The sequence below is a fragment of the Pelecanus crispus genome, chromosome 15 (genome assembly GCF_030463565.1).
Source record: "Pelecanus crispus isolate bPelCri1 chromosome 15, bPelCri1.pri, whole genome shotgun sequence".
Taxonomy (NCBI): domain Eukaryota; kingdom Metazoa; phylum Chordata; class Aves; order Pelecaniformes; family Pelecanidae; genus Pelecanus; species Pelecanus crispus.
The window spans coordinates 5,255,369-5,268,432 of NC_134657.1; the positions used below are offsets into that span (position 1 = coordinate 5,255,369).

Below are 13,064 nucleotides of genomic sequence, written 5' to 3' on the forward strand. Positions count from 1 at the left end.
GCCTTATCTAGTGGTGAAACCTTGAACTGAACTTTCTTTAAAAGAAGTAGAGCAGACAGCAACAAGAAAAAGCATTTAGGAATAGGGGAATTATTTGCTGGAATCAAGTACTTCCATGTACCTCCAGTATCAAAAACAAAAGGCAGAGTAAATGCTCAACATATCTCAATAAAAGTACTGACAAAGTTCAGCAATCCAGGCTGTAACGTCCTCCATTGTTGCTTTCACTCTTGTCTCATCTGTTGGGAGGTCAATACGACACCTGGGATGAAATATGTACATGGGATCAACTGTTTCCAGCTTTATCTTCGTACTTAGTTGCTGTAGTACCCATAAGAAGTTGAGCATAAAGCCATCTGTAGATACCAAACGATCATCTGTCTGTGGGGTAAGAAAGTAAATAGTTGAAGACGTAAGTTTAGAAGTACATGGGTATTTTCCACTGCTGTAACAGCATTCAATATAAATGAGTTACACAAGTTCAAGAAAAGGGAGAAATTATGAAGGATATGGATCTGTAAGGAGACCTTTGTGGTAATGGGAAGGTCACTACTACCTTACATATTATCTTTCTCTATGGTTCAAGTAGACATTCTCAAGAACATTAAACAAACATACAAAAAGAAGTAGAAGACAACCTAAGAAATTGAAAGCACTTAAAAGGGCCTCTTTCAAGAATGGTTTGCCACAGATATAGACAGCAACAGAACAGTTTCAAACAGTTGCTGAGCTTCAATTCATAAGTTTTAAGTGTGAAGTTTCTATTACTTCTTCACTGGAATTTCACAGAAATACTCCTAGTAATGGCTCCAAACGTTTGCTTTTGAAAAGGGGACTCGAAGACAACAATGATGCAAACTTCAGTTGTTCAGGATTGATGCACAGATTTCATCACAGGAAATGAGTGCAATGCATTAATTAAACAATGGCAAAATAACATCCCTGTTGTTTCACTGGAACCATGCCAGTTCCTATCTGCATTACTCTTTTTACAGAAACCATACAAACCAAGTCTAGCAATTCACCAGCTGGAAAATAAAGTTTTTTAAACATAGCCAATTGGAATGAACAAAACCCCCACAGATTTGGGAGGGAGGGGCGGGGGTGAAGTACAGAGCTTTAAACATCTAACATAGAATCCCTGTTAATGAAGTGACATGTCAGTCCTAAGAGAGGAAACAACCTGATCAAATCGGTAAAACAGTATAATTTCAGAAATGGGAAATGTATTGAAAGAAATAAAGACTGATGACAGTGTTTCTAGCCCATTGTAGTAGTCATTCAAAATTCTTTTGTCCTCCCTTCATAGCCACCACTGCATGAGCCATCTAGTGCTATTTGTGCATTGACTAGGTCCATGAGTTACAGGAAGAGTGTTTATTTACCTGCATTTGTGCCTTTTTCATGTTGGCATTGACAATAGCTGCCATGTAACTGAGAGCTGCTTCTCGAGTTTCACCATTCAGTAAAATACTATGTAGAATCTTGAACAACTCTTGCTGGAATTACAAGTAAACATTTTGTCAGGTTGCACATTCTTCTCAACATCGCACTCCTGCTTTCTGTTGCTCCATATTTTTATGTTCTTCAAATTCCACAAAACTAACTACAATTTCTGTTATGGTCTTACGGTCAACATTATATGCATATATTAGTTATGAAATCAGTTACACAAAAGATGTATGCAGATTAGTGCAACACACTACTAATACAGTATGCATTTTATTACTCATCCTTTAACATGAACTATAATCCATGACTAACTGTTCTGTTATTTTCTGAATTGGCTTACAGCCTTAGAGAAATATTTGTAGCACTCTAATTTTTTTCTTAATTTTTTCCTAATTCCCTTCAGCCATATCCTAAGAGATTTGTTTTTTAATACAGAAGCTAGATTATTTTAGATTATATTCTTCATCTATGTCAAGACCAAAAAACCCACAATATTTTTGCCTTTTTTTTTAAAAAAAAAAAAACAAACAAAAACATGAGAACACTTACCCTTGCTAATTCCAGGTAATGTTGCAAAGACTGGCTAACAACCCGGGTGTTTTCAAGAGTAATTGCAGGCCCTGAGAAATACTTTTCAACTACTTTGTTCTGAAAGTAGAATGAATATTGGCAAATGTATCAAACATTTTGGGGAAGGAGAAAAGAAAATAAACAAAAAAACCCCCCCAAAACCCTCACCATGCTACTATCAACATCCTTCTGTAACACTTACATCATCTTCCGCAAAGACAGAGAGACTGAAGAAGGCTCCAAGATAGGAAAGTCTTTGCAGCTCTCTTCCTGCACCTGCGCTTAAAGATTTAGGCAACCACAAGGGCAAAGAGACAACCTAGAAAATAGGAGAAATAGCAAGTTAATCAAAGCTGCCATGTCAGCCACACTACCTTATCTGCACTGTCACCTTTCAGTATTTGCCACGTGCCCTCAATTCTTCAATATTCAGTCATGCTGATAGCTAAATGGAAACATCTCCTCAGTATTTTAGCAACCTAAGCAAGTCTTGTTTGTCCCAGTTTTTCCAAATTCTAAGGGAAAATGACTCCCTTTACCAGTTTACTTTAAACTATTGCTTAGCATGAAAAACTACAGTGGGCTACTGTTTAGAGTTCTGAAGAGCATTATCAATGTTGATTATATCACATAACAACAAAGTAAGTTCCATGGCTCCTTTAACTTGGGGGGAGGGGGGATCAGACTCGATACACTTACCAAGCTGCACATAGGGTGTGTTTTCCCAAACTTGATTTCACAAAGTTCACATAGTGCCTATAAAGAAATCCCAAGAACGAATTACACACAAAAGTAATTTTGAGCAACCTGTCTGCAAATAACAAGCTTAACACGGTAAACTGCTGAAAGAGCCAAACCTTCTTCCCTTAACCAGTGGAAAAACTTCCATCTTCTACAATGGTGAAGAGGTCCAAAAAGAGCTAGAGCGCACCCTGCTCCCATTTTAGCTTTTACATCTGTTCCAAGTTGTCTCAAAAAAGCTAACATGTCTCACAGGATAATAAATTATTGCACTTATTTCAAAAATTAGCTGTGCAAATTGTTTGTTTGTTCAGAACATAACAATGTCTTTGCTGGACTCCTGAACTGCCACATAAAAGTCAATAACAATAATAAATAGAGCAATTGTTCTATACATACACCAAGGCCTTTGTCTTTTGAATCAGAGTGGAAAAATGTCAGATGAACACAGAAGCCAGAAACAAAGAATCCTATCCAAGATCTCTACCTCACTTTCAACTGCAGCACAGAAAAAAGAAAGCAGTTATAACAGACGATTCTGAAAACACAAAAAAAACTGTAGGCTTTCACATATCCCGCTTCTCCATATTACGTGTTCTCATTCTTCAGTTACACTATTGCTAGTAACTACTATTCCACCCTTTTGGTGCACACTGTGCCAACTAGAGATGTTCATAATGGAACATCACTTTCAAGGAGCCCTTACTTGTAGCCAACAGCCAAATTTGCAACAGTTTGTAATTTAAACTTGGGGTGGGCAACAGTAGAGCAGGAAAACACAGAACCAGCAAAAATTGTTATTTTTGCAAAAGTACCAGACTTGCTTAGTCAATTTGATTTGCAGCACCCCAGTCCAGCTAATTTCTTGAAGTACAAATTAAACCTGAGATGTCAGAGCCTTTTTTGGCATCATACACTGAAGATCCTAAAATCTGAAGGTGCTAGCTGACAACGCTCAATTTAGCCAAGAATTCAGCTTGCTCTTTTGTGGCCAAGCATGCTTTTCAAAAGACTTTTTTGTTGACAATAAAAGCAGATCTAGGGACTAAAGTATGCACTTAAAAAAACCCTAGAAATAAACCCCCCAACTTTTCAGCCAGACACTATTGTGACATTTTCCTACAGTAAACAGTCACCAATTCAAATAATTTTGGGTTTAATGCAATAGCTTTTGGTTTCCCACATACAAAAGTGAGCCCAAACATTGGTATGGATATTGGGCCTTATTTCCCAGACTTAAATTGGGAGGAGCTCAGCAGGATTTTATAACAGTCCACAGTATTATAACTAGTATGCATGATGAAATCCATACATTTGATTAATCTTATATAAAGCAATACATATAAACATTTGAATAGCCCACTATACAAACTCTCTACTTTAAGATATTATTGGCCTCAGACTCCACTGGATTTTTAATGGCCTTTTACGCATCTCTTACCACATTAAGCTTCCAACAGAGAGTTTAGTACTAATCCACTAACCAAAGCCAGCCCCAAAATGTTGAAGTACATTATCTTGTATAGAATCTGCATAATTTATCAGTAATCATAAAGAAACTGCTTCTAGAAATGAACAGCCCTTACCATAAGGGGGTATTTAAAATTGTCACTATCAAGGGAGCACTCTTTGGAAGCTACAGCCAGGCCTTGTAAGATGGGAATAAAGATCTGTAAAAACAAAAGTAGATTACTTCATTCAAGAATAGGAAGCAATCAAATGACACTATTGCTGTACACAGCATGAAATTCTTGTTAATTCTTCAAATACTGCAAGGTACACAAAAGAAAAACTAAGATCTTTTCTTTAAATTTGTATCAGTTAAGCCTGCATGCTTATGAGATTATTCAAAGCTAAAAACCAACTTGCTTGATATAGTGTAAGTGATGTATTGACTTGATGCCTGAGCAGAACTTACCCACAATAACTCATTTCCAAGAACTTGTAGGTATTTTTCCTGATCACATTCTAACTTGTTTCCAAACATTTACTTTGCAAACCAAATAACCCCAGAGACATGTACATCTAGATCTGGACCCAAAGCTAACAGATACAAGCTGAAGCTGACAAATAGTATGTCAGCACACTGACAAAAATCAGGTGTTCCATCAAGTTCTCTGCATGTGGAAGCCACACGGGAAAGCATACACGCATTTCATGCAGGATCACTGTAGGTACTGTATGCACATGTGCAAGCATGTGTATTATATACACAAACAAAAGCAGTTCTGTAGAGGTCTCCAACAACTTGATTGCCCAAATGAGAAATAATTTATTTGCCTATACACTTGGGGTATAATACAGCTTTAATTTTGCATGTCATGTAAGCAAGTTGGTTTTGTGCTGGTGAGTCGTAACTGTGGTAAGAGGAAAGATAATAAGCAGCAGTCAAGGATTGTTATGAAAGAGGAAGTGACATGACAGGAACTTATTAATCAAAAGTCATTATACCAAATTAGTAAGTCTGAATCATATAGCTCTGACAACTATATCCTCACAAAATAAACTAATATAAGTTTTGCAACAATAACAAGAGGTCCCACTGAATTTTAAATTCAAGTATATTGTGTTGCTTTTATGAAGAGACAAAAAATATTATTAAATCATGTTACAGAAAAGGACTATGAAGAGGTTATTGTCTGCTTCAGCTAGCAGAATGGCTCTCTTCTCCAGAGTAGGTGACCTTTAACACTTTCTGTAACCACATTTTGACAGCCTTAAATGTACTTTAAACTGCATGAGCCTCTACTAAAAGGTGTCCAGACAAACATATAAACTATTAAAAGGTACTTGCACTACACATAAAAATTAGTTAATGCCATTTTCTTCAAAATTGGAGGGATCAAATGCCATTCTGAATAGTTCACTTCAACATTACATACATGTTCCCTGCTTATTAACAAATGCATTTTTAATAGTTCGAAACAGCAAATAGTCCAAGTCAGTCTTTTTCACAAACTGTTAAATGAATTAAAAATGAACAAAACCAAACTCCAAGTGCTTAACAGGTTGCTAGCCCCTGAAGTAACAGGTCTATACATCTGCAAGATGCAGAATAAACCGCTGGAAATCCACTCTCTTGGATATTGGAAATAGTAGAATCGTATGATATAATTATTTTTTACCTACGCCTTACCTGTTTGAACACCTCTTCATCCTGATAAGTTGTTCTCACCAATTCTTGGATGAAGCCAAATGGGAGATTCCTACACAGCATATATGGTACCAGCAAAGACTGCTGCTGCAATGACCTTTATTTGTATATAAAAAAAAATACACAAAATTACTGATTTGCAGTAGTATTTGCAAAAAATGTCAGAGTAATCACATCTAAGGATGTGCCAGAAAGCATATTATCAACACATAGACACACCTACTCCTTTCAGAAGTAACTAACCTTGTCTTCTTAAGTTACTTCTGGAAAGGTTATTCTGAAACAGATGCTGCTGCCAACATCACACTTTAGTTTAATGAGGCTGGAAGAAAATAACAGCTTCTGTGTAGTAATTGGTTCTCCCTTCTACTCCTCTCTAATGAAAAAACGCTTTGTTAAGCTCAACTAGTGAAGGAACAACATTTTTTGATGTTTGCTTTTCCAGATTAAGAAAAGAACATAACATTAGTCTTGTTTGAATTTTTGAAGAAGTATCTTTTTTTCCTTATTGTATATGTAAAACTTTATTCTAATGTCAACAATGGTTCGCATAAAGACAAACTTAATCTCAAAGCACAGTGGATAATTGGTGCACCTTTAAAGATTATAGAAGTTTTGTTTGGAAACACAAATACAAAATTGTGCAGATTTTAGTAAAAGTCATATATCCTATTTTAAAAACCTTTTCCCTGTTCTAACTGAACAGGCTGCTAGTTAAACAACTGCTGTTAAAAAAACTGCACTTGAAATCTCAGAGCCTTGATTTAGTGTAGAACGTCTACACACAGATTTACGTTACCAAATCTGTTGTGGTAAACTCTCTGAAGTAAACAAGTGCTATGTCACTATAGCAGATTTTGCTACACATTTTGATAAGACCATTTCTCAGATGCAGCACTACTGGTTATTGATTTTCACAGGAGTAGTGCCCCAACAATCTGCAAGTAAAACAGTTTATGCATGAGGTAAGGCAGAAAACAGCTTGGTTAAGACAGAGCCCTCATTTGAGCTGTTCAAATCAACTGGGACGATTTTACCCAAACACAATTAGAAAACACTTAAACTACTTCTCCACCAACATATCAGTGGGAGCAATAGTCTCCAACAGTAAAGCTATTATAATAGTAAAGCTAATAGTAAAAAAACTATACCTCTGGCACATAAATGTATCCTGCTTCAAAAACTGATCTTAGTTTTCTTATCTAATCCTCAGAAGAAAAAAAAAAAAATCCCAGAACAATCTAACTTTCATGACTAACATCAGTTGTATTTACCTTGGTTGTGTTAAGGATCCCTGTAGCACCAAAGCAGCATGTGAAATGCACTGTGATCGGATGTTGCTCAGTAACTGGCTAACTGTTGGCTGGCTACACATCTGATAAAAATAACTTTATTTTAATACAAGCTAGAAGTATTCAGAGACAGAACAGACAGGAAATATGATCAATTTATTTATTCATGCAGTATGAATGTGATATGCAAACTAAGATTAGCACTACTAAAAACCTTGCAGATTTTTATATAAAAAGTGTTGTTTGTTTTTTTCCCCAGAAACAAAAGTTTAAAGCAGAATATAGAACACTGATAGGGAACTGGTCTCACAAAAGTATGTTTTACATGGAATAAACTTGGATAAAATGCAGTAGATCAAAAGGGGAAGGATGGTTTCTAACACAGTGCTTATTTTAGAGATGCAAAACATATACATGATTCAAATTGATGAATTGATAAGTCAAAGGGACCTTATAAATTCTATAAATCTATTCCTACAACAAAACCATCCAGAAAGAACTATCAACTTCCACTAACTTCCCCACTAAACAGTAAGAGTGTCTGTGACAGCAACTGATACAACTTCACTCATCGAAATATACCTTTGGTGCTTTCCTCTCCTCTATTCCAACTCTGTCAAAACACTCAATGAGGTAGTTCAGCATCTCTGTCTCCTTACAATTTTCAATGGTGAAGTGGTCACTGCAGGAATCGGAAACACTTGAGCTGCCAGAGCCTCCCATACTTTAAAACACACAAAAAGAAGAAACAAAGCGTTAGGTACAGTCCTTCACTTGCGCGCAATCAAATAATTCACAAGCTCTTGACTTCCTCTGTCAATTTTCTGAAGACTCCATCCCATCACACAAGGCTCAATAATTAAGATCATTTCTGTAATCTATGAAGAGCTCTCCATTTAACAGCTTGTCCAACTCTGAAAGTTCAGCTGTATTGTAACATGACTGAAGAATCAGTTATCTTATTAAGTGAGTAAGTATCTGAAAGACAGCAATAAAGTGCATGACTTCAATGGGAATCAATAGATCTTGCTCTCTCACGGCAACGCCAAAAACGAACAGCCTTTAAGTTGTACCTGACATCAAAACTGTTCAGATGCTCAGGACATCACAACACTTCCATGCCATGATGCAGCCTCTGCACAGTTTCTGCACAGTCTCTGTATATAGCATTCAAAATGGTAGAAATTTCACCAACTCTGTTAACACTAGAAAACCCATGGAGGTAAGATCCTGCCACTGCAGAGAAGAGACCTTAGCTGATAGATAGGGCTACAATCACTTTATATATTCTAGGGAAGGAGAATAAACAAAACAGGAGACAATACATAAAAGCAACTGTTCCTTTCAAAATTTCTACGTTAAAGATCATTACTTTCAACTCAGTTCATTTCAATTCCCTTACAGTAAAATATGCCATTTCATTACGTAGCACAGCTTCAGGGTGGAAAAAAGAAAACACTGATATTGTAAACACAACAACTAAATCCACAAAAAAAAAAAAAACATGCTTGAGACAAGGGAGACATTAAATACAAAAGTGAGAACAGACCCCACAACTCTCAATCTCAGACTTGTTATCTCAACAGAATTCTTGTCTATAGAACAGCTTGGCAAAGCTAATTAAAAGCAAAATCCTCACTTTGCAGAAGGGAATTAAGACAAGATATATTCGTTTTATGTAAATGGAATTAAAAATATAGCAGTTACATGGATGGTCTACTGCTATTCCTCAAAGAAAACTCTGTGTACAGTCAGGGTGGATTTAAATGAAGCCCAATTTATAAGCCCCAGATCTTAAACTGGAAAACAAGAGTATTTGTTTCCTTAAATGCAGCTTTTTCAAAACATGTCTAAGACTACAAACGGTGTCATAACTGGAATTTCCTTTAAACTGTAAAATAACTTACATTTTAATACTTGAGCTGTACAAATCTATTGTGCAAGCTTTACAGTCCAACCAATAAATCAGGGAAAGGTTATTACTGCTAAGCATTTGGTAGCTCAGCATGTTAAGAAATGTAACTTCTAATAGCAGCAATCTCTTTTTGCAGAGAGAATTTGTTTTCAGTTATTCAAACTAATCCATGTAAAATGTAGCTCTATTAAAATAGTACTCAGTAACCATGAAATCACACACACGTACTCTTTTTTATAGCCTCTCTTTTAAACCTCTTGACTTCTCACATTCAGCTTAAAAATTACTTTTAAGAACATCAATTTATATTAAAAAAATACTACTTCTATAGTTAATCATTCTTTTAATGATTTCACTGCAGCAGTAACTGAAATTATTCTAATGCAAAGCTCATACATCTGTCGCACACATATCGAATGCCTTGGTATTTTCAGAATGCAAGTTATTGCATAATTGTCCTGTCATTCTGTTTATAATTTAACTAACATCTTACTGCTGTCTGCAGAATGCCAGGACATAATTTACAAACTCGGGCTCCAGAAGCTTAGCAGCCTCAGAAATCCTTACCAAAGGCTTTGCAACTCAATCCAACATTTGGATTAAACTGCCAACAGGGTAAGAATTAAACAAAACGGTGGGGAAAAATAATCCTAAATTCCATGTACATGAAAAACCCTACACCTTTGTTACGAAGTTCACCCCCTTGAAATTAGACTGGAATGGGAAATAGAAGATGCTACTGGAAGGTCTTCTAGTTAGCAGTCTGACTTTAGCAGTAGTGTCCCAGCATACCACACGAACAATCACAGACAGAAAAGCTAGTGGGGGGAAAAAAGATCTTCTCATACCAAGTCTTCTTGGGCATTCCCTGACATCCCAAGATATTTCCTGAAGTCTTGCCCTAGCTTAGTTTTAGAAGGCTCAAGCAATTAGATTTCCCCTGACTTTTGCTGTAACTAAAATACTTCAAAGGGGACTGAAAGTCTTGGAGGAACTCTTTTCCTTCCAGTTGTTCAAAATGGCATGCAGTCTTTCAAACTCTCGTCTTGTTTCCCTCATACATTTGTAAATTGCAACTGGCTCCATCAGGCTATGTGGCCAGCTGTAGGCCACCTCACAATTACTATCGATCATAATCAGGGCTCTGAATGCTCACAGAAAGTGTTCAGGATACTAGGAAGTCTACAGAAGTACTTTTTTTCAGAACAGTCTTCCTAAAATACATGGGGTTTATATAAAACATTTATTCTTTTCTCCAGTTTGGGTTGATACAAAAGAATGGGGCATTTCTTTGGGAATTTTGGTGCATGTGATGAAGCTGATGAATGTTAAGTTTTAATGGGAACAAAAAGAAATGAATCCTTTTCACCAACAGACTAATAAACAACACAAATCATTTGGATATGACAAACAGTTCTGTAAGAGGGCTGCTCATTTTTCACACCAAAACCTCAGTCCTAATAGGAAAACATTTCTCTATCAGCCAAGACATTGCAGCATTACTCTGCAATGGAATGTAAAACTAGAGAAGATCCTACCCCGCATTTACACTTCCAAAAGCTTTTTTTTCCTTGGCATATCCAGTGTTCTGCAGGTTTTTTTGCACAGCTAACTAGCTAGCTTCCAAACAGAACTCACTAATACCAATTCTCATTTTGTTTTCACATATCTTAATGTCACACAAATGAAGGGGCTTTGCTATACAATTCAAAAGTCTCTGTTTTACAGTAAAATATTCTGCTCTTACCCCTCCATTCTTGGCTGGTCCAACTACATCAGCCTCTACTACTTACCACGTCAAAGGACCAGTTTAAACTTTCAGGTGTGTTTTCTTTACAGGCTAGAAGAGTGATCCTCAGCTGTCAAGCAGCAACAAATCTTCAACAAAGTCATAGTGTTTGCATCATCCGGCTATTTGCCACTGTGTCTTTTTCTACACGTTAACCTTTGCCCTCATTTTCCAGTTTTTGATAGGAAAACATGCACATGATGTATCACTGGTTTTAAAGTTACAACCGTGGGTGAATAATATTCCTTCTACTCATATGGTCAATGAGGAGTTCCGCTCAAACATCATTTCAGAAACTATGCTCATTAAACCTAAAAGGCACTACGATTAACATTTACTTTATCTTAGTCATCTCTTCAAAAAAGAGCTGACTAACTAGCATTCATTATACATGTTTATACACCATCTTAAAAACCCATGCAAGTCATCTCGTTGGCTTTAGTCATTTTCCACATTACTTTGAAGAACACTTGACACTACACAGACTGTTAGTTCCTAAGCAACCAAGCATGCAAGTTACATTCTCTTTCTCCGATACCTGGACCCAAACTGGACACAAGAAAAATCATCATCTTCATTTTCTTCATCACTACTGTCCTCAGACACATCAGAAACGGCAAGAAGGAGGAGGGAGAAAGGGTTGTCGTATATACTACCACAACAAAAATGAAAAAGGCCATCAGATCTTTTAAGCCAAAAGAAAAAGTAAATGGTAGCTTTTCTTTGTAAGTCTGCCAAAAATCATCTTCTCTAAACATGCAGACAACAGATAACTCCATGTTAGTAAAACCAAGGCTATACTAACATGCTCTGTTATACTACCACAAGTTATTCACATATCAAAACACCACACGCTCACAAACCAAAAGTTTAAAAAGAATTCTGAAGACCTAATAAAAATTATGGCTGAAGTGGGAACATTTAGACATGACTGAATAATAAGTACTACAATTCTAAGCTACTGAACTTTAAAAGCAGTGGTCTCAAACCCTTGCATGCTTTTGTTTTCCCCTCCTGCAGGGACTGGGGATTCCAGGAGCAGCCAACAGAGAAAATGCAGCAGTACTTGGCCTGGCACACTGAAATAGGCTAATCTGTAATTTAAATCTATGCACCAGGGAATCAAATCTAACACAGTCCAGCAAGTAACAGCTTTCAACAAATCAAGTAAAGCCCTACTGAGAAACCTGATTTCAAAGCAGGAGGTCTGTTTTGTTTACTATCCAGCAGTAGCAACTGAACAGAAAGCTAATAGTTTAACTGGAATGGATGCAAGAAGAGGAGGAAATTAAAACAATATTGCTACCTGTAGTAATTACATTACACCTCAAATGCTCACAGAAGCAGGTTTAATACTTTGGCAAAGATAGCTGGTTAGCAAGTCAACATATTAGCGCAAATCAAAACACAGAAATCAACTCAGGGTAAGTAGGGTAAGCTCAGCACAAACTTAAGTTCTTCCAAATTGCCCGGTTATGCCACACCCTGCACGGCACACATTAAACACACTCTTTCATTCTTGTGAAATACCTAGAAGGAATCCTGTTCAGTAAAGAAGAACGCCTGCGCAAGGTACTGGGTGAAGCAGTAAACAAAGGTGGACCCATCGTTGTGGGTCTCTGTCTGGATGTGATGACTGGCATGGCTGGAGGGCTAGCAGCCATGGCTGGAGGACTTGGTGAACTAGATGGGATGGAAATATTCAAGGAGCGCGGGATGGAAGCTGAAAAGCCTCCAGAATGGGCAACAGTGTACGGCCGGTACCTCGGAGAGGAAGGCTGCATCCAAGAAGGGCTTGTTGCTGTGAGGTGAGAGCTGACAGTAATGGAAGGCACAGATGTAGTGGCAACTGAACTGGCTGGTGGGGTAAGAGATGAACCAGTCATTGGTACATAGCTTGTGAAATTGGTAGTAGGAGCTGGACTAGTCCCATAGAGACTAAACCAGTCACGGGGGAAAAAAAAACAAAACAAGACAACAATTTAGGATATGCAGAAAAAGGGTGAAAAAGATAAAATGAGCAAGAGAAGCCCTTGCCCTTCTGACGACTCTTCAGCAATAATTCTGCAGCTCACATACATTACTCCTTTTTACTAATGTTGAATAAAACTATGTCACAATCTACACAGTTTTAAGTTAAGAGTCATAGTC

At 37.1% G+C, this 13,064-nt stretch overlaps 1 protein-coding gene across 5 annotated transcripts in view; it reads right to left on the reverse strand.

Annotated features, from left to right (window-relative positions):
* UBE4B (ubiquitination factor E4B) overlaps positions 1 to 13,064 on the reverse strand; it is a 42,298-nt gene that overhangs the window by 12,534 nt on the left and 16,700 nt on the right. For 2 of the 5 annotated variants that reach the window (XM_075721472.1, XM_075721474.1), the window contains 11 exons: positions 12,444 to 12,851; positions 11,452 to 11,565; positions 7,792 to 7,933; positions 7,192 to 7,292; positions 5,900 to 6,014; positions 4,350 to 4,433; positions 2,722 to 2,778; positions 2,225 to 2,341; positions 2,002 to 2,100; positions 1,386 to 1,499; positions 183 to 381 (listed from right to left, as the gene is read on the reverse strand). In XM_075721472.1, coding sequence (XP_075577587.1) covers positions 183 to 381; positions 1,386 to 1,499; positions 2,002 to 2,100; positions 2,225 to 2,341; positions 2,722 to 2,778; positions 4,350 to 4,433; positions 5,900 to 6,014; positions 7,192 to 7,292; positions 7,792 to 7,933; positions 11,452 to 11,565; positions 12,444 to 12,851 — 1,550 coding nt within the window. The remainder of the gene's footprint in view (positions 1 to 182; positions 382 to 1,385; positions 1,500 to 2,001; positions 2,101 to 2,224; positions 2,342 to 2,721; positions 2,779 to 4,349; positions 4,434 to 5,899; positions 6,015 to 7,191; positions 7,293 to 7,791; positions 7,934 to 11,451; positions 11,566 to 12,443; positions 12,852 to 13,064) is intronic. The other 3 variants (XM_075721473.1, XM_075721475.1, XM_075721476.1) reach the window with 3 other exon arrangements.